At 46.9% G+C, this 18,579-nt stretch overlaps 1 protein-coding gene across 7 annotated transcripts in view; it reads left to right on the plus strand.

The window, feature by feature from the left end:
• The window catches only part of ABCA6 (ATP binding cassette subfamily A member 6), a 63,114-nt gene that overhangs the window by 28,238 nt on the left and 16,297 nt on the right, over nucleotides 1-18,579 (plus strand). For 6 of the 7 annotated variants that reach the window (XM_070774195.1, XM_019981666.2, XM_019981665.2 and 3 more), the window contains 11 exons: nucleotides 94-232; nucleotides 1,498-1,588; nucleotides 2,870-3,009; nucleotides 5,124-5,240; nucleotides 6,721-6,904; nucleotides 7,902-8,068; nucleotides 8,751-8,884; nucleotides 10,395-10,532; nucleotides 13,361-13,468; nucleotides 15,122-15,295; nucleotides 15,521-15,634. In XM_070774195.1, coding sequence (XP_070630296.1) covers nucleotides 94-232; nucleotides 1,498-1,588; nucleotides 2,870-3,009; nucleotides 5,124-5,240; nucleotides 6,721-6,904; nucleotides 7,902-8,068; nucleotides 8,751-8,884; nucleotides 10,395-10,532; nucleotides 13,361-13,468; nucleotides 15,122-15,295; nucleotides 15,521-15,634 — 1,506 coding nt within the window. The remainder of the gene's footprint in view (nucleotides 1-93; nucleotides 233-1,497; nucleotides 1,589-2,869; nucleotides 3,010-5,123; nucleotides 5,241-6,720; nucleotides 6,905-7,901; nucleotides 8,069-8,750; nucleotides 8,885-10,394; nucleotides 10,533-13,360; nucleotides 13,469-15,121; nucleotides 15,296-15,520; nucleotides 15,635-18,579) is intronic. The other variant, XM_070774193.1, reaches the window with a different exon arrangement.

Here is an 18,579-nt window from a genome sequence, read left to right on the forward strand (position 1 = left end):
TATTTGGCACGATTTTTATTGTTTCCCGTGTTCTACCGTGGAGACAATTAACAAGGTCGAGAGAAATGGTGTCTATATCTTCATCCACTGTAGGTTTTGCTATTAGATGAGCCAACCGCGGGATTGGATCCTTTCTCAAGGCATCGAATATGGAACTTCCTCAGGGAGCGCAAAGCAGACCGCGTGATCCTCTTGAGCACCAACTTGATGGATGAAGCGGACATGCTGGCTGGTAACTGTGACTTTTATCTCAGTCTGACAGTGAAGAATTTGGGAGACATGGATTCCCAGGGCAAGACTGCTGCCCTTGTTCCCTCAGCGTGTCTGTATTGTACAGGAGTCCGGGGAATGACTGCCCTCTAGTCCCCCTGTAGAATTCCTCACCAGCTCTGCATATGCTGGGCTGTGAGCGCTAATGAAAAACCGTGTTGACAGCTTTTCAGATCAGGTCTTGGTTAATTTCAGCATCCCAGTCTTCTTTTATGTCTATTTGGTTGAAAAATGTCGAAAATTTTTTATCATCCAGAGTAGAAAATATGCTTATGGAATTTATGGTTTGTTTATTTTTTTTCAAGAAGTATCAGAAGCCACTGAAGTAGACTGGAATGCAGAAGCTCATTTTTTTATTAATTTAATTTTTTAACTTTTTTTCTTCTATTGGAGTATAGTTGAGCAGTTTTGTAATAGTTCCAGTTGCATAGCAGAGAAATTCAGCCAAACATATCAGTTCAGTTCAGTCGCTCAGTCGTGTCTGACTCTTTGCAACCCCATGGACTGCAGCACGCCAGGCCTCCCTGTCCATCACCAACTCCTGGAGCTTGCTCAGACTCATCTCCATTGAGTCAGTGACGCCATCCAACCATCTCATCCTCTGTCATCCCCATCTCCTCCTGCCTTCAGTGTTCCCAGCATCAGGGTCTTTCCTAATGAGTCAGCTCTTTGCATCAGGTGGTCAAAGTATTGGAGTTTCAGCTTCAACATCAGTCTTTCCAATGAACATTCAGGACTGATTTCCTTTAGGATGGATTGGTTGGATCTCCTTGCAGTCCAAGGGACTCTCAAGAGTCTTCTCCAACACCACAGTTCAAAACATGTATTTATCCATTCTCCCATGCAGAAGCTCATTTTATTTACTTTTAACTTTATTTTATACACAATAATAGTTTTAAATTTTTTTAAACATTAAGATCATTTTGTGTTGGGGTATAGTCGATTAACAGTGTTCCGATAGTTTCAGGCAAACAGCAAAGGGACTCAGCCCTACATACACGTGTATCCTTTCTCCTCCAAACTGCCTCCCTTCCAGGCTGCCAGAAGCTCATTTTAAATGCATGCATTTCAGTGCACGTTTCATGTTTTTAAAAGCCCGTGAGATGGAGTTAGGCCCCACAGGACACTTCTTCTTTGGAAATCTGAGTCCTGGCACCGCCCCCCATTTTTTCCACACAGTGAGGAGGTGATGACCCCGTCTTCCCTGTCTCGCTTCTTTCTGCTCAGATAGGAAAGTGATCCTCTCCAAAGGGAGGCTGAAGTGCGCGGGCTCGTCTGTCTTTTTGAAGCGAAGATGGGGTCTCGGCTATCACCTAAGGTAAAGGCACTGGGGGTGGCCTGGCTCTGTAGACGCATCTTCAGTGATGGGCTGTCTCCAAGGTAGGCTGCCCCGAGAGAGACTGGGATCTCACGCTTCAGCTCGCTCAGCTGGGTTGGTCTGGGTCTGCCGCGTGCTCTTCTGTATTCTTGTCGCCTGCATTTTCACCAGCGCTGAGGACGGGGCAGATTTCAAAGGGAGAAGCCCTAGAAGACTGATGACTGCCTCCCGGACCCCCTTCCAGGCTGAGACTGTGGGTGGTCTTACCTCCTGGACCCCCGTCCAGGCTGAGGCCGTGGGTGGCCTGACCTCGTGGACCCCCATCCAGGCCGAGGCCATATGTGATCTAACCTTCTGGACCCCCCTCCAGGCTGAGGCCATGGGTAGTCTGACTTCGTGGATCCCCGTCCAACTGAGGCCATGTTGGTCTGACTTCCCAAACCCTTGTCCAGACTGAGGCCATGGGTGGTCTGACCTCATGGACCCCCATCCAGGCTGAGGCCGTGTGTGGTCTGACCTCATGGATCCCAGTCCAGTCTGAGGCTGTGAGTGGTCTGACCTCCCGAACCCCTGTCCAGACTGAGGCTGTGAGTGGTCTGACCTCCTGAACCCCTGTCTACACTGAGGCCATGGGTGGTCTAACCTCATGGACCCCGTCCAGGCTGAGGCCGTGGGTGGTCTGACAGGCCTCGACCTTTTCCTGCCCTGAATTTCCTCAGCTGACCCATGCAGTGCTCGGGTAGATGCCGTCCTTTCACAGGACACGAAGTCAAGTCCTTCTAGAAGCTACCGTCAACAGGGAGGAAATCTGGAGACAGAGTGGAGACAAAGACACACTCCAACCAGCAAGTGTGTCCAGGCCAAACCAATACTTTTTGGAAAAAACCTTGATGATGAAACAAAACATGTGTGAAGGGCAGACTTCCCTATTAGACACTAGGTTTCTAACATCTGCACGGTCTGGTGTGGTAATTATTTTCCCTGAGAAATCTCCTGCCTAATGTTCCTGTCTGCCTGTGTTTCTCTCATACTTGATATATCATTTTAATCGCAGTATTTGCTTTTGTGTACTTTTGCTTTTAAGCTGATACGTCTCTGTATATATAGATCCCAAGATTTTCCAAACTGATGACATTGTTGTTACTGTTGTTATTTCCTCATTTGTTTGCTCCCTAAAGCCAAGTAAACTAATACACAAAGGCTAGAAATCCGACAAGAGCCCTGCTTTTGTGGCAGCGGTAGAGAAAACACAAATGAAGTGTCTTTCCTTTTACATATTAGTTTGTACAGAAATGAAACGTGTGATCCAGAAAAAATAACATCCCTCATTAATCACCACATCCCTGATGCTAAACTGAAAACGGAAAGCAAAGAAAAGCTTGTGTATACATTGCCTGCGGAAAGGACAAATAAATTTCCAGGTAATTTAGTACCAGGACAAGGGGACGAACTTGGAAACAAGTGTTCACACCGTTGTTACAGCTTTCATATGTGGTGGATTTGGGTTTTGTTTGGGGTTGGGTTTCTTAAGGAGCTGAAGCTGAGATGAGAACTTCCAAGTGGAGCTGTCCAACGGCCAAGTGTATAGTTGGTTATGGGATACAGGAATTCAGAGAGCAGAGTGAGAGCTTAATCTGGGAATCACTCATTCAGTGATTTGGGTTGAATCAATTGAATCTGCATATTAGATGGATTTAATGCAAGGGATTGGATTACTGAGAAGGTGACACAGGACTGAACCCTTGGGAGAGAGTGGAGGACGGGTCAGAGCATGGTGGAAATCTGGAGCACCCCAGGGCAGTTGAAGGAGAAATAAGAGTTTGTTCTTATTAACTCAAGGGAGAAAATGTTTCCAGAAGGAGGGTATAGTCAACAGCTTTGAATGTCACTAAATTTTAAAAAGAGAGAGACCAAGTTAAAAGAATAAAAACAAACAACTCCCCCTGCCAAGAAAATGTATTCATTGAATTAAGAAGAAAATTGGAATCACTGATGCTTGCAAACAACAGCTTCTGGGCAGGTGGCAGGGATATAAGGGTAGCATTTGGGTTTGTGTAGGTTATGTGTTAGGAAGTCTTCTAATTTCATTCTCTTAAATGTAGCTGTCCAGTTTTCCTGGCACCATTTATTGAAGAGGCCATCTTTGCCCTGTTGTATATTCTTGCCTCCTTTGTCAAGAATAAGGTACCCCTAGGTGCCTGGGTTTATTTCTGGGCTTTCTGTCTTGTTCCATTGGTCTATATTTCTGTTTTTGTGCCAGTACCATACTGTCTTGATGACTGTAGCTTTGTAGTATAATCTGAAGTCAGGAAGGTTGATTCCTCCAGCTCCATCCTTCTTTCTCAAGACTGCTTTGTCCATTCTGGGTCTTTCATGTTTCCATATGAATTATGAAATTTTTGTTCTAGTTCTGTGAAAAAATGCCATTGGTAATTTGATAGGGATTGCATTGGAGAACGGAGAAGGCAATGGCACCCCACTCCCGTACTCTTGCCTGGAAAATCCCATGGACGGAGGAGCCTGGTGGGCTGCAGTCCATGGGGTCGCTAAGAGTCTTACACGACTGAGCGACTTCACTTCCACTTTTCACTTTCATGCATTGGAGAAGGAAATGGCAACCCACTCCAGTGTTCTTGCCTGGAGAATCCCAGGGACAGAGGAGCCTGGTGGGCTGCCGTCTGTGGGGTCGCACAGAGTCAGACACGACTGAAGCGACTTAGCAGCAGCAGCAGCAGGTTATGTGTGAGTAGGAGTGACTAATGGAAGACAGCAGAAGAGACAGATCTTTGGAGTAATGAATGCACTCGTGTGGGAGGGGCAGAGTCTTCCTTTGTTTCACCGCTGCTTGTCGCGTGCACACACACACACACACGCGCGCGCGCGCGCGGCTCTGCTCAGCGGGTGACCTTACGCATTTGGGCGTGTGATCTGGGATGGCCCAGTACTTGCAGACGCTGATGATGCCGGAGATAAAAGGAGGAGGTAGTTGGGAGGTCCCCGAGAGCCCCAGAGGGGAAGGGGTTCAGGACCCAAATCAAAGAGGCGGCCTTGGGTGGGAGGAGCTGCAGACCACCCGGAAGGAAAGTCAGGAATAGAGGCAGGAGTGCACGGTGATTTGAGGGGCCATGGTAATTTGAGGGGTGATGGTCATTTGTGCGGCAACGGTGATTTGAGGGGGCACGGTGATTTGTGGGGCGACGGTGATTTGAGGGGTGATGGTAATTTGAGGGGTGACAGTTGATTTCTGGGGCATTGGTGAGAAGGTGGTGCTCTCTCTGATCGTTCATCTTTCCTCAAAGAAGTTTGTGGGCGCATTTTGAGCTGTAGGAAGATGACGGATGCAGAGGGTTTGTGCACGAGGGCGGGGGTGGGCCTCCCTCTTCATGTCACAGAGGGAGTGCATCCTGCTGAAATTTTGCCTCCAAAGAAGGGGGCTTCTGCACAGCGCTCGGCACCATCGTGCAGATGTGTCCATTCACGAGGCTTAGTTGTCCACGTGGTATTCAGACGTCTCTGTCCCCTCCTGTTGCCTTAGACCTCTTCAGTGACCTCGATGAGGATTGCAGCCTGGGTGTGCTGAGTTATGAGGTTTCCACATCAACTCTGAATGAAGTCTTTACGAAACTGGAGGGAAACTCAATGGCTGAGCAAGGTACGTCCATTCGTATGCGTCATGGGAGACCAATTTCCAAATGGTCGTGTGTCAGCTTAGTGTCTAGAGTATCTTGTGTGTGGCTCTCACCAAGAACGAGACACATTCCGGATCTGACTGTGCTGTTTGGGAAGGGCTGTCAGCCTTTTCCTCACGTCGTCACCAGGACTAAACACAGGCCCTCCTTGGCGCATCCCAGACTTCCCTTCAGAAACGATTTGCTTCCTCTTTTAGCTTCTGTCTCCTCTCCCAGAAATCCCTGCTTCTTGGATTCTCTGAGGATGTCAGAGGCTCTCCATCAGGGTCATGAAGTCTGAGCAGATGTTTCTTGTCAAGATTGCCCTTACCTTGTGCGTGTGCAGAATTTCACTGAGCCTTAATGGGGAAAAGGATTCAATAATCTCCTAAGGTGTGTTTTGGTGGTGGTGACGGTTTATTCGCCAAGTCATGTCTGACCCTTTGCGACCCCATGGGCTTTATGTAACCCGCCAGGCTCCTCTGTCCATGGGATTTCCCAGGCAAGAATACTGGAATGGGTTGTCATTTCCTTCTCCAAGGGGTCTTCCCAACCCAGGGATTGAACCCTGGGTTCAATCAATGGGTCTCTCACATTGACAGGCAGATTCCTTACCACTGAGCCACCAGCGAAGCCCAACATGTATTTTAATGGACGATGATAAAAAGAGCTGTCATTCTGCAGCCTTTATGGCAGACACTTTGATGGACGTGTGGCTATATTGCAGTTACCTTCCTATAAGAACCTTTATGGGCTTTTCAGATGGTTCAGGGGTAAAGAATCCTCCTGCAGTGCAGGATGTGTGGGTTCAGTCCTGGTCGGGGAGATCCCTGGGAAAAGGAAATGGCAACCCACACTGGTATTCTTGCCCAGGAAATCCCATGGACTGAGGCGCCTGACGGGCTACAGTCCTTGGGGTTGCAAAGAGTCGGACACGACTGAGCGACTAACAACAAAATAACCTTTGTGACAAATGCCATGGGCACACTTTTACACGTGAGAAAATCAGGCCAAACAGCAGTTAAATGGTTTGTCCCAAATCATGCTGCTTGTACAGCATGTATTTGGGAATCAGGTACCAATCTGGTGGTTTCAGATCTGACAATTTTTCCACATAAAATTTTAAGTAGATATTTAGGCATCCATGATTGGGTGTTCCTGTGGAAGAGATTTCTTGAAATCCCTCAGAATATTGTCACATATGGGACCTTCTCTGTCTTTTCAAAGACTGGGCATAATGTGATCATCTTTCCTGAGTTCCACGTTTGGTATGAATTCACCGTATTTTCCCCACTGAGTTTATTGAATGTGGGCATCACGCACCTGATTTGCTTCCAACCTTCTTTGCTTTGTAACCACGAACATTCTAAAACCACGTTTAATATTGTTACAAAGAGAAAGCTGTGGTGCCCAAGATGCCATTAGTAATGCGCGTGTATTCTGTGTGTGTGCGCGTGTGTGTAGATTTTGAACAAGTGGAAATGAGCAGGGACACGGGACGGCTGCATGAGATGGATCCACCTTGCCCTCCTGCCCCCGAGACGCAGAAGGCCATGAGCATCGCCGGCCTCTGGAGGCTGCAGTTCTGGGCGATGGCACGGCTCCGTTTCTTACAGTTAAGACGAGGAAAGAAAGGGCTTCTTATCCTGTGAGTATCGGGGCACGCGGCTTCTTAGACAGTGAATATCAAGAGAGGGTTAAACGGGGGCGAATCTGAAACTAGAATATGATGAAATACTACTCAGCCATAAAAAACTGAATAATGTCGTTTACAGCAGCAGATGAGCCTAGGGATTGTAGTGAGGGAAGAAAGTGAAAGACAAATATGCCATGTTGTTTATATGTGGAATCTCCTAAAAAGGTACAGATGAACTTATTTACAAAACAGAAGCAGAGTTTGCTAGCTTGTCACAGTTAGCAAAGGAGAAGTGTTGGGGGTGGCGGGTAAACTGGAGCTTGGGATGAACACGCACGCAGTACTGCATGAAACATGGGTGTCTGATGAGGACCTGCCGTACAGCCCAGGGAGCTCTACTCTGTAATGACCTGTACTGGAAAAGAATTTTAAAAACAACAAAAACTAAGTTGTTATTTTGGATCTAGAAAAGCGGACAAGCAAACAAAAATCCTAGAACACGGTACCCCCAGCAGCATCCCTGCCAGGGGATGGGTGAAAGTCGCATTTGATTATACCCACAGTGGGCACACCTGACGTTAGGGCTTGAGCAGCCTTCTCCACATGTCCGTTTAACTTTCATAGTGTGATAGCCTATGTTTATATCGCAATGCCAGGCTTTCCTGGCGGCTCAGCAGTTAAGAACCCGCCTGCGAATGCAACAGACTCGGGTTCAGTCCCTGGGTTGGGAAGATCCCCTGGAGGAGGGCATGGCCACCCACTCCAGTATTCTTGCCTAGAGCCTCCCATGGACAGAGGAGCCTGGCGGGCTACAGTCCATGGGGTCACAGAGAGTCAGACATGACTTAGGACTGAACATGCGCCCACGCACGGCATGTGAAGGTGTGACTTTCAAAATTTTAGCACCAATTATAGATGGCACTCAACAAATACCTGTGAAATGCCTGGCTGAATAAATAACACTGTTCTGTCGCAGTGCGTTCATATGGTAATATTTCTGTATCGATAGACTGTTCGTGTTTGGAGTTGCAGTGTTCCCTTTGATTGTGGAAAGCATATTCTATGCCATGTTGAATGAAACCGCTGATTTGGAGTTTAAACCTGAGTTGTATTTCCTCTCTCCGGGACAACTTCCCCAGGGCCCCCGTACCAGCTTATTGATCATCAATAACACAGGTAAACAGAAAAACAAAATTTAAATCCAGAAAAAAGTGATTTTTATTGTTAAATAGCACAGGTAGGGGGAAGCAAATTATAAGAGAGTAAAATGTGTGTTTAAACCTCACTATGGAAAAGAACTTGGTGAGGGGCGATGCGTGTCTGTGACTTTGGAGCTGCTGGGACAGCGGAAGGAGCCTGAGTCGCCTGTAGCTCATCCGACCTGCCAGTCTGTCCGCCTGAGGGTCCTCAGCTCTTCTGGGAGATGGAGACGGGTTTCTGTACTCACAGAAGCACTCGGTTTTCAGGTCTCTGCATTACAGCAGCCTAACCCACACCAGAAACTCTATACACGCCGACTGATAACGTGACAATGGCATTGTTAGACACTGTGCCCCTCCAACAAAATCTAGGAACGTTCTTTAAGACCGATTAGAACCCATGATCTTGTTACCCTAAATGATGGGCAATTGGTTTTGCCTGACTGCTTATTTCAGGCTTCTTCGGTGGCTCAGTGGTAACAGAAGATAGTGGAATGGCTTCTCTTTCATGGGCCAGTGTTATTATTCCTTTGCTGCCCACAGAGACATGCCTTTACTCGGCATTCTACAAATCTTGACTGTGTGTGTGTGGTTTATTTTTAAAAATGGTCACACGTACTCTTGCTTTCTGTGGCCTTCTGTTCTGGATTTCATGCTAGAATCAAACATTGAAGATTTTATACAGTCACTGAAGCATCAAAATATAATTTTGGAGGTGGATGACTTTGAAAACAGAAATGGCACCGAAGATCCCTCTTACAATGGGGCCATCATCGTTTCTGGGAAACGAAAGGTATGCTTGCCGCTTGCCTCTTGTGTTTGCTTTTATGAAAAAAAGCTAAAGTGCTACATTTTAGCTGATTTAAACACTGTGAAAAGTCAACCCGGCTAGTATACAGTGACAACGCAGAAACACGTGGGGTTATCATTGAGTAAACTGTGACATTTAAATAAGTTGTTGTAACACATTTTTATCTTAAATTTTGAATTAGAAGATTTATTACATTTGAAGGTACCTAGATGTCATTGCATTATTCAGACTCAATAAAATATTAGACCTTCTGAGTACCAACCCCTATAATTTTGAATTTAAAAAATCCCATTTAATGATGAACTACCCAAGTGATATTTTTATATATTGAGAAAATACATTAAATACTATAATAATCACATGAAACCTCTGGGAGGAAAGTGCTCTCAGTTTATTATTTAATATTTTAATATGTTTCAATTTGGGTAACAGAGTGCAAGTAATAGAGACCCTCTCACAGGAATAAGACTATTGAAAATACATCCCAATCTTCAGTAAAACTCTGAGTTTACATCCCAGTGGAAAGCTGGGGCCGGATTCCATGAAGCTGGCTGTTTCTTTCTTGCTACAAGGGAAATAAAGCAAAAGTCATTGAAGATGAATCACTAGACCTCCCGACAGCAGGCACTTGGGAAAATGCGTAATCTCTGTGCCGACTCTCGGGAACTCCACTGCTTCTCAGCGGCTTTATTTGTTCCTGATCTCAGGTGTTTGCTGTGAACGATGGGTAACGTTGGACGATGCAGGAACACTTTTAGAATTCTGTGTGTCTCTGGCTGTGCTGGGCCTCCCCTGCTGTGCACAGGCTTTTCTCTGGGTGCAGCGAGTGGGGCTCCTCTCCAGACTCGGCTTCTCTTGCTGGGCCCACGGCTCTAGGCGCGTGAGCTCAGTAGCTGCGGATCCCGGGCTCTGGAGCACAGGCGCTATAGCTGTGGGCTTAGTTGTTCGTGGAATGTGGGATCTTCCCGGACCAGAGATCGCACCTGTCTCCTGCATGGGCAGGCGGATTCTAAAGAATCCACTGAGCCACCTGAGAAGCCTGCGTGAGCATCTTTATAAACATGAAGAACATAAAGGTGGTCTCAGAAAGTGTGAAAACGCTTCATTGGCAGTGTAATCCCATGCTTACCTCCTACCCAGAAAATCAGGGTTCCTTTGCTTGCTCTCTGTAAGCTTAGTGTCCCCTTGTCGGGGCCACTGTTAAATCCTGGTCGATAAAACTTCCTCGTAAGCAAAATGAGAATGAATGATTTCAAATCAGTAATGCAGATAAAAATGCATATTGCCAGCTCTGCTATCTGCTCCACCAGAACCTAATGTACATGATCTCATTTAAGCCGTGTCCCAGCCCGTTCACTGCCCCCCCACAAAAGAGAAAGGTGATGCTCAGAAAGGCAGTTCACTCAGGCGGTCACACCAGCAGATGCGCCGCCAAGCTCTCTCCTCTTCAGCGGCGTAGTCGTCACGTTGTCTGTCTTTGTCTCCTGGGAAGGACTATGGCTTCTCAGTCGTGTGCAACACCAAGCAGCTGCACTGCTTCCCTGTCCTCATGAGCGTCGTCAGCAACGCGCTGCTTCGGATGTTTAATCAAACACAGCGCATTCGGACCGAGAGAAGCTCATACCCTTTGGTAAGCGCTGGGTTTGCTCGTTTACCTTCTTGGGCTGTTGAGTAAGTGCTACAGGTCCTCTGGATTGTCAGTCCTAAAAACCACTTCGTCTTAATTTTTCAAACAGACTATATTTAGCAATGTATGATTTTTCCTAAGTTATCACTAAAGGATTTGCATGAGGGGATATTTTTCAGTATTCTGTCATAGTCTCCTAAGGAATCTGCTGAAAAACTACAAGGTTGACTGCAGAAGTGTCTTGGAGACAGAGAGTGAGAGTGTGTGTGTGTGTGTGTGTGTGTGCGTGCGAGCGTACAACGGGTTGGAAGTTGGGAGCCCTGGTAACCAGCTTTAGAATCTTGTAAAGCCAGTATTACTCGGTGGTGGACCTTTCATTGACTCCACGGGTAGCAGATTGACTGAAATGAAGGAAAATCCGCTGGCTCTTGGGGCACCTTCCCTTCAGATCCATCCCTTCGCTCACCCATCATTGCTCTGCATCACAAGGGTGTCTGATACCCAGAGCCACGTTCTCAGGGGTCTTTGTCAGCCGGCTCTAGCCTGGATTTAGACAGCAGGAAGCAGGGATCGGAGCCAGGAGGGCAGAAAGGTCGCACACCGTGGGCTTTGGTCACGTCACTTCCCTGCACCTTCTAACCCGGAAGGGACAATGGCGTCCTTACCCTTGGCTCCTCCGCTCTCCCCACCTGCGTAATCTTTGCGTGATTGACTTCCCTCTGTTTTAAGTACTGAAGGTGGTGAAGACTTTCTGATTAGACCCCCACTGGTACCCTAGAGGATCTCCTGAAGCGGACCCTGACTATTCCAAACCAGGAGGTTGGGAGAGCAAGAAACGCAATTGGAGACAGAGCCATCAGAAGCATGAGCCCGATCTGTGACAGAGGGCTGAGCTCGGTCGGGGCCTTCACTGCCTTAGTGGTGCTGGGCGCACACGTGGGGTAGACGGGGGAGACTGAGCTGAGCTGAAGCTGCCGCTGGCTGTGAGAGCGGGGCGGTGGCCGGACAAGGGGGTCTGAAGGGACCCTGTGGACAGAGGGGCCGCTGGCTAGACTGGGGGCACTGCAGCCCCTCTTGGTCATTGACTTTCCTCACTTTATTGCTTGTTTAGTCAGGATCAAAATGGACCGAGGCCCCACGGTTATTCTCTTAGACATCCCCAGAGGGGCATACCTTTCTCCTTTCAGCCATTCTCAGAAAGACAGTGACGCATTCTCCCTGCTGAAACATTAGAATTTGTAGATGTAGCTTCCAAAGCCTGAAGGAAAGTTTGAGAATGATTTTGAGACAGGCTACTGCCCTGGCCTCCTGTAATTAATCCTGGAGGCAGCTCTGTACCTGTGTGTGCTAAGTCGCTCAGTCGTGTCTGACTCTTTGTGACCCCATGGACTGTGGCCCACCAGGCTCCTCTGTCCATGGGATTCTCCAGGCTAGAAGACTGGAGTGGGCTGCTGTGCCCTCCTCCAGGGAGGAGGATCAAACCCAGGGACCCAGGGATCAAACCCAAATCTCTGACATCTCCTGCACTGGCAGGCAGGTTCTTTAGCACTGCGCCACTTGGGAAGCCCGCCCCGAGCTTAAGGCCAGACTCGGACACCGATTTGGGGGAGGTGAGTTCAAGTTTCTCTCTTTGACGGTGGGCCTAGTGCAGTGAGGTTTCCTTTCAAGTCTGTGCTTCAGAAGCTTCCAGTCAGCTACCAGTATCTTCACTTCTTCATCACTAGGTTTGCTGAGGAAGACGGTTGCTCAGGCCTGAATTATCTACTTCTCTCATCGTTCCTTAATTATTAGTTTTTGTATTGTGGTTTAAAAAAAGCCCCATAACACAAAAACTTACCATCTAGTCATGTCTTAAAATGTCTTTATTTTTGATTGAAGGATAATTGCTTTACGGTATAGTGTTGGTGTCAACACGGACCAGCCATCGGCATACATAGACCCCTCCCTCCTGAAACACCCCGGCTCCCACCCCACCGCACCCCCGAGGCTGTCAGCTCTGTTTCAGCTCCCTGAGGCACACAGCAGATTCCACTGGCTGTCATTTCATCTAGGCGTTTTTAAGGGTACACTTCGGAAGTGTTCAGTATATTCACACTGTCGTGAGTCAGGTCTCCGGAACTCTTCTGTCTTGCAGAATTAGCACTTTATCTCCGCCAAACAAGACTCCCTGCTCCCCGCCGGCCGTGGCCCCTCCTGACCCCCGTTCTGTGGCTCTTTCTGGGAATCTGACTCCTGTCAGTGGATCACTTACCAGCACTCGTCTCTCGTGCCTGACTTCCTTCCCATTTCCCGACACCCCTCAGTTCACGCGTGTTGCAGCGTGTGACAGCACTTCCTCCTCTAAGGGTGAATGATTCTGCTCATGCATACCCGTTCATCTGTCTGAGGACTTGTGGCTGCTTATGTCCCTTGGCTCGTGTGAACAGCACTGCTATGAACAGTGCAGACAGGTCTCTGCTTTCAGTTCTTTTCAATACACGCCCTGAAATGGTTCTGAGTCATTTTTCACTTGTCTTTTTTTTCCCTCGGAGTTGAAGCTTCACGTTGAGTGATCAGGAACTTCTACCCCTCCCCACCTCTGTGGGTGGAGATCGATGAACTAGATGTGCGTGTTTGATTTTTCAGTACTTCCAGAAGCACGTGCTTTTGTGAAGATGGGTATTTCTTTGCTTTTTACAAATGCTCACTGGTTTTAAGCACTTTACTATATGAATGTGGTTAATGAATTGTTTTGTTGAGGTGGCATCAACTTACAGCGTTACATCAAGGTTTTCTGGTGTGACACTGTGCTTCTGGTCGTGTGCCCCACCAAGCGCGTCCTCTGTCTGCAGGGCCACATGCTGCTCCGGACGAGGCTCCCCCAAGGCTCGTTCTTCTTGTTTTTCGTCACATGCAGCCTGTCTCCTTACATCGCCATGAACAGTGTCAGCGATTACAAAGTAAGAAGAGGGAGGAGGGAGGAAAAACGCGGGGGCCTCAGCCATTCTGTGTTCAGTGCTGTGGGTGTTCTCACAGGAGAACAGTGTAATGTGTGTAACTCAGATAATACAGTTCGATATTCTTTCTATCAAGTCAGAAAAGTTCAGAGAAGGCAATGGCACCCCACTCCAGTACTCTTGCCTGGAAAATCCCACAGACGGAGGAGCCTGGTAGGCTGCAGTCCGTGGGGTCACTAGGAGTTGGAAGCGACTGAGCGCCTTCACTTTCACTTTTCACTTTCACACACTGGAGAAGGACAAGGCAACTCGCTCCAGCCTTCTTGCCTGGAGAATCCCAGGGACGGGAGCCTGGTGGGCTGCCGTCTATGGGGTCGCACAGACTTCAGTCGGACACGACTGAAGCGACTTAGCAGCAGCAGCAGCAGAAAAGTTACTTCTAAGAACACAAAGTGCTTGTTACTTCAGAATGATAGGAAGAGGGCAACAGTCTGGCGGGCACTCAGATTAATCTAAACCTTCAAAGGGGAATATGATAAAACTTTCAGCCACATTATTTCCTAACCACAGGGAAGAAACCATTGATACTGAAATTGAGGACCACAGTTAAGACTTTAATCCACTTGCCATTGTGCAGAATACAGTTTTTTGGTTGTATTTGTGTTGGGTCATGCCCATTATGGAGGGCATTATGGAGGGCAAGTCTCATCAGATTTAAACAAGTCATCTCTTACCATCTGAGTCAGTAATTATCCAGGAGCATATTTATATAATGGAGAATTTACTGTTCTTCGGATGACAAAATAGCGTTTCTTTTGAAGGAGACTGATTCAGGCTTTGATCATTAGGAGGCTGCTGTTCTATTTATTCTTCAAACCTACCAGATAAAACAATTCTTATGTTTAAACGTCCACCGTGATGCACCTGGCTCTTTTGTCATTGGCCTCCTAAAAGCGGTGTACACGTAATTAAGATATTGAAAAAGTGAAAGTGAAAGTCACTCAGTCCTGTCTGACTCTTTGTGACCCCATGGACTATACAGTCCATGGAATTCTCTAGGCCAGAATACCGGAGTGGGAAGCCTTTCCCTTCTCCAAGGGATCTTCCCAACCCAGGGATCGAACCCAGGTCTCCCGCATTGCAGGCGGATTCTTTACCAGCTGAGGCACAAGAAATGCCCAAGAATACTGGAGTGGGTAGCCTATCCCTTCTCCAGCGAATCTTCCCAACCCAGGAATTTAACTGGGGTCTCCTGCATTGCAGGCAGATTGTTTACCAACTGAGCTATCAGGGAAGCAGATTAAAATATTAAAATATTAGACTTTTAAAAATTTTAGGGACTTCCCTAGTGGTCCAAGTGGTTAAGACTTCGCCTTCCAATGCATGGGGTGGAGGTTCGATATCTGGTCAGGAAGCTAAGATCCCGTGTGTCTGACAGCCAAAAAAACAAAATATGAAACAGAAGCAGTATTGTGACAAATTCAATAAAGTCTTCAAAGAATGGTCCACTTCAAGACACTTAAATCTTTTTAAAAATGTATTAGAATATTAGATTATATTTACCTTTGAAAATCACCTGATGTGTTGTTTTTTGTTTTTGCTTTTTTGTATTTGAATTCCAACTGAATCCATGTATCTGCTATGGTTTTCCATCAGAAGAGAACCAAGTCCCAGCTGTGGATCTCTGGCCTCTTCCCCTCTGCGTACTGGTGTGGGCAGGCGCTGGTGGATGTCAGCCTCTACAGTCTCATGCTCCTTGCCATGTATTTGATTTTCTACCTAGCAAACAGAGAGCACATTTATCTCACAAGCCGAATTGTATTTGCTTTGGTAAGTAACAATGGCACAGAGAGTATCTTACACAGCAATTCATGGTAAACTTTCACACTGATGCAGTTTCGTACAGTAGTGATGTTTCCATTCTTGGTCTGTCACACACCCAAACAGAAACCACGCAGAGAGCATGTGTGACGAGAAGCTTCAGCAACGCTTGTAACCTCTCCCTCAGTTAATGTTTCATTTTCTTGACTTTGGTGTGTCTTTGTATTGTTTCAGGTTGTCCTGACGCTTGGTTATGCGGCTTCACTTGTCTCCCTGATGTACGTGATAGCATTTATTTTTCGTAAGAGGAGGAAAAATAGCGGCCTTTGGTCATTTTGCTTCTATATAGTAAGTATTTACACAAACAGTTCTTTTTCAAACTTTCAGTGTAACATTAAACACAGTCGCGTTTGCCTTGAGCAGTGGGGACAATCAAGACCTTAAAATCACACCCTAGAAAGGGGAGCGAGTGTAACATGTTACAGAATCAGTGATGTTCCTGGAGAATTCGTGTACGACCTTGACTTGAATTTACAGAGAAGGTTCGTGTGCTGTGCCTGCTAAGTCGCTCCGTCCTGTCCGACTTTTGGTGACGTTGCTGTGGCCCGCCAGTCTCCTCTGTCCACAGGATTCCCCAGGCAGGAGCACTGGAGCGGGTTGCCATTCCCTTCTTCCCTCTCCAGGGATGGAAACTGTCTCTCTCGCGTCTGCATTGGCAGGTGGACTCCCAGTAGCACCACCTGGGAAGCCCCGGGGTCGCAGAAGAGTTGGACACGACTAAGCGACCGAGCTCGTAAGATCACCGAAAACTTGGGTGGAATGTTTATCAAAGCTCTGGGGTTGCCTGATCTTAACATTTCAGGCGCCTTTTAGTGAATTCCTCAGCTGCTGGTGGAATGTCTGTCTTGCATACACAGCTCTCAGTTCTTGGAGTAGGAGTCTTGAAATCACAAGAGGAACCCAACCAAAGTCCACCTGCTAAGAAAATGCGCATGATGTCATCCACTGATTTCTGTAAGAAGTTGGCAGCGAATTGTCCTGGTCAGCAGCTAGCTGTTGACTCACCCTTTCTCAGTGGACAGCGTTCTGATTTGGCATCTCTAGGTAGTATTGGGTTGGCCAAAAAGTTAAGATGTTATGGAAACACCCAAGCGAATCTTTTTGGCCATCCCAGTATTTCTCGGTATTCAGTTGGTAGTGACTATAGAAATACTTTTATTTGGAGGACTGATTTTGAGATCGTCATGAAAATTTGGTGCACCAAAGTCTTTCCATTCGTACTTTGCCGTGAGAACTCTTTTTTTTTTTCCCCAGCCAACAGACTTAATAATACTGCACGATGTAAACCCAGAAGCCGGGTAAGCAGAGCAGATGTCGTCTGACTGACGGTTGATTTCTTTTTAGCCGGTACTCTTGGTTTGCATACGTCCAGAAAAGGTGGACAAAAAATTCGTGCACACACTTTGTGTTTTCTTGTCGTTTTGGCTGTGAATAAAGTCTCTTTCAGGGCTGATGTTCAAGCGATGTCAGGGTTATTGGCCAACAGGGCCTCTGATAGGCCTGCTCCTGTCAGAGTGAGTGAGGACCCAACTATCCTGGTGTGAGCAACCTCGGAGACACTCTTTGAGCTTACTGGTCTTCAGTCCTAAGTCATCAGCAGCCCGGAGTCGTGCTTCCTTTTTCTTTATGTCTTTGCCCACTCATTCTGTTGGCTCTCGAGCAGAAACCACTCCAGGCTGAGATTTAGTAAATGCTGCTGCTGCTAAGTCACTTCAGTTGTGTCCGACTCTGTGCGACCCCATAGACGGCAGCCCACCAGGCTCCCCCGTCCCTGGGATTCTCCAGGCAAGAACACTGGAGTGGGGTGACATCTCGTTCTCCAATGCAGGAAAGTGAAAAGTGAAAGTGAAGTCACTCAATTGTGTCCGACTTTCAGCGACTCCATGGATTGCAGCCCACCAGGCTCCTCCATCCATGGGGTTTTCCAGGCAAGAGTACTGGAATGGGGTGCCATTGCCTTCTCCGTTTAGTAAATGTACTTCTAGACAAATGCCCGCTGCAGCGTGTCGAGGGAGAAGGCAGCCGCTGGGTTACCAGGCACTCCCCACTCACCCTGTCTGCACAGATCCGACAGCCTCTCAGATGAGGACTCACTCAGCATCTCCGGTAGAACCACGCCTCCCCCTCAGCTTTCGTTGCGGGAGCGGGCCAGGGAGGGGCTTTCCTCACGGATGAAGGCTCTGCAGTGATGCTTTCAGTCGGGAAAAACGAGAAAGAATTTTCTCAGCAGATTTCAAAGTGCGTCAACTCCCAACAGCAGATGACAGCGCTTCCAGAGCTCGAGACGTCAGACTCTGCCAGAGCGGAGCATCCGTGTGTCTCCACTTAGAGAGCAGAGACCCTCCCCTTGTCTCCCCCGCTCTCGCCCAGTTCTGTACATAGTAAAGCATGCAGGGCAGGTGAGGGCAGGCTTCCTCCAGCGCCTCGTAGAAGCAGACTGGAGTCTGCACCGTCTTCCTGTGAATTCCTCCTGCAGAATTCCTCAGCGGCAAGTGAATAAACCAACAAACAAGGAAATTGGGCTTTGTTGTTTCTAAGGAGAGTCATGATGATACCAAGGCCTTTTCTCTTAGGTTTGTGGATTAATATGATGATTAAGATGTTCCCACTCTCGTGTGAATGAGTAAGCCTTAGCAAATAAAGAACCACAGCACAGAACTGAACTTTTGACACTGAAAAACTACATTTTTCAAATCAAAATATATCTACAAATGATTGGAGATCTTTTGTCTACAAATGATTGGAGATCTTTTTCCCCCTTTATTGCCAATTAATTTTAAATTTATTAAGGATTAAAATAAGACAAAGCAGTATTGCAAAAACAAAGCAAATTTTGCAAACTAAAAATTTCTTTCTTCACAATATAAAAAAAACACCATGTGTTACAGTGTCATACTTGTTTATGTACTTTCAGATTATTTTCCTCTTTCTTTGCATTTGTCAGTTTCTTTTTTTATACCACTGAAAAGTAACCACATATTTACGGAATATTGAGATGTCAGATTTGAAAAATAATGAAGATTATCTAGTATAATTCTCCTCATTTTATGGAGGGAGAAAATTAAGTATTCTGTTTTTGGATTTTTTTTCTTTGATGCTTTAATCCTTTATAATTTCTTTTTTTTAATTTTTTATTGAAGTGCAGTTCATCTGCAGTGTTGCGTTTAATTTCTGCTCTTCAGCAAAGTGACTGTGACACATGTACTTCCTTTCCCGTTGAGGTTGATTGCAGC

The sequence above is a fragment of the Bos indicus genome, chromosome 19, assembly GCF_029378745.1.
Source record: "Bos indicus isolate NIAB-ARS_2022 breed Sahiwal x Tharparkar chromosome 19, NIAB-ARS_B.indTharparkar_mat_pri_1.0, whole genome shotgun sequence".
Lineage (NCBI taxonomy): Eukaryota > Metazoa > Chordata > Mammalia > Artiodactyla > Bovidae > Bos > Bos indicus.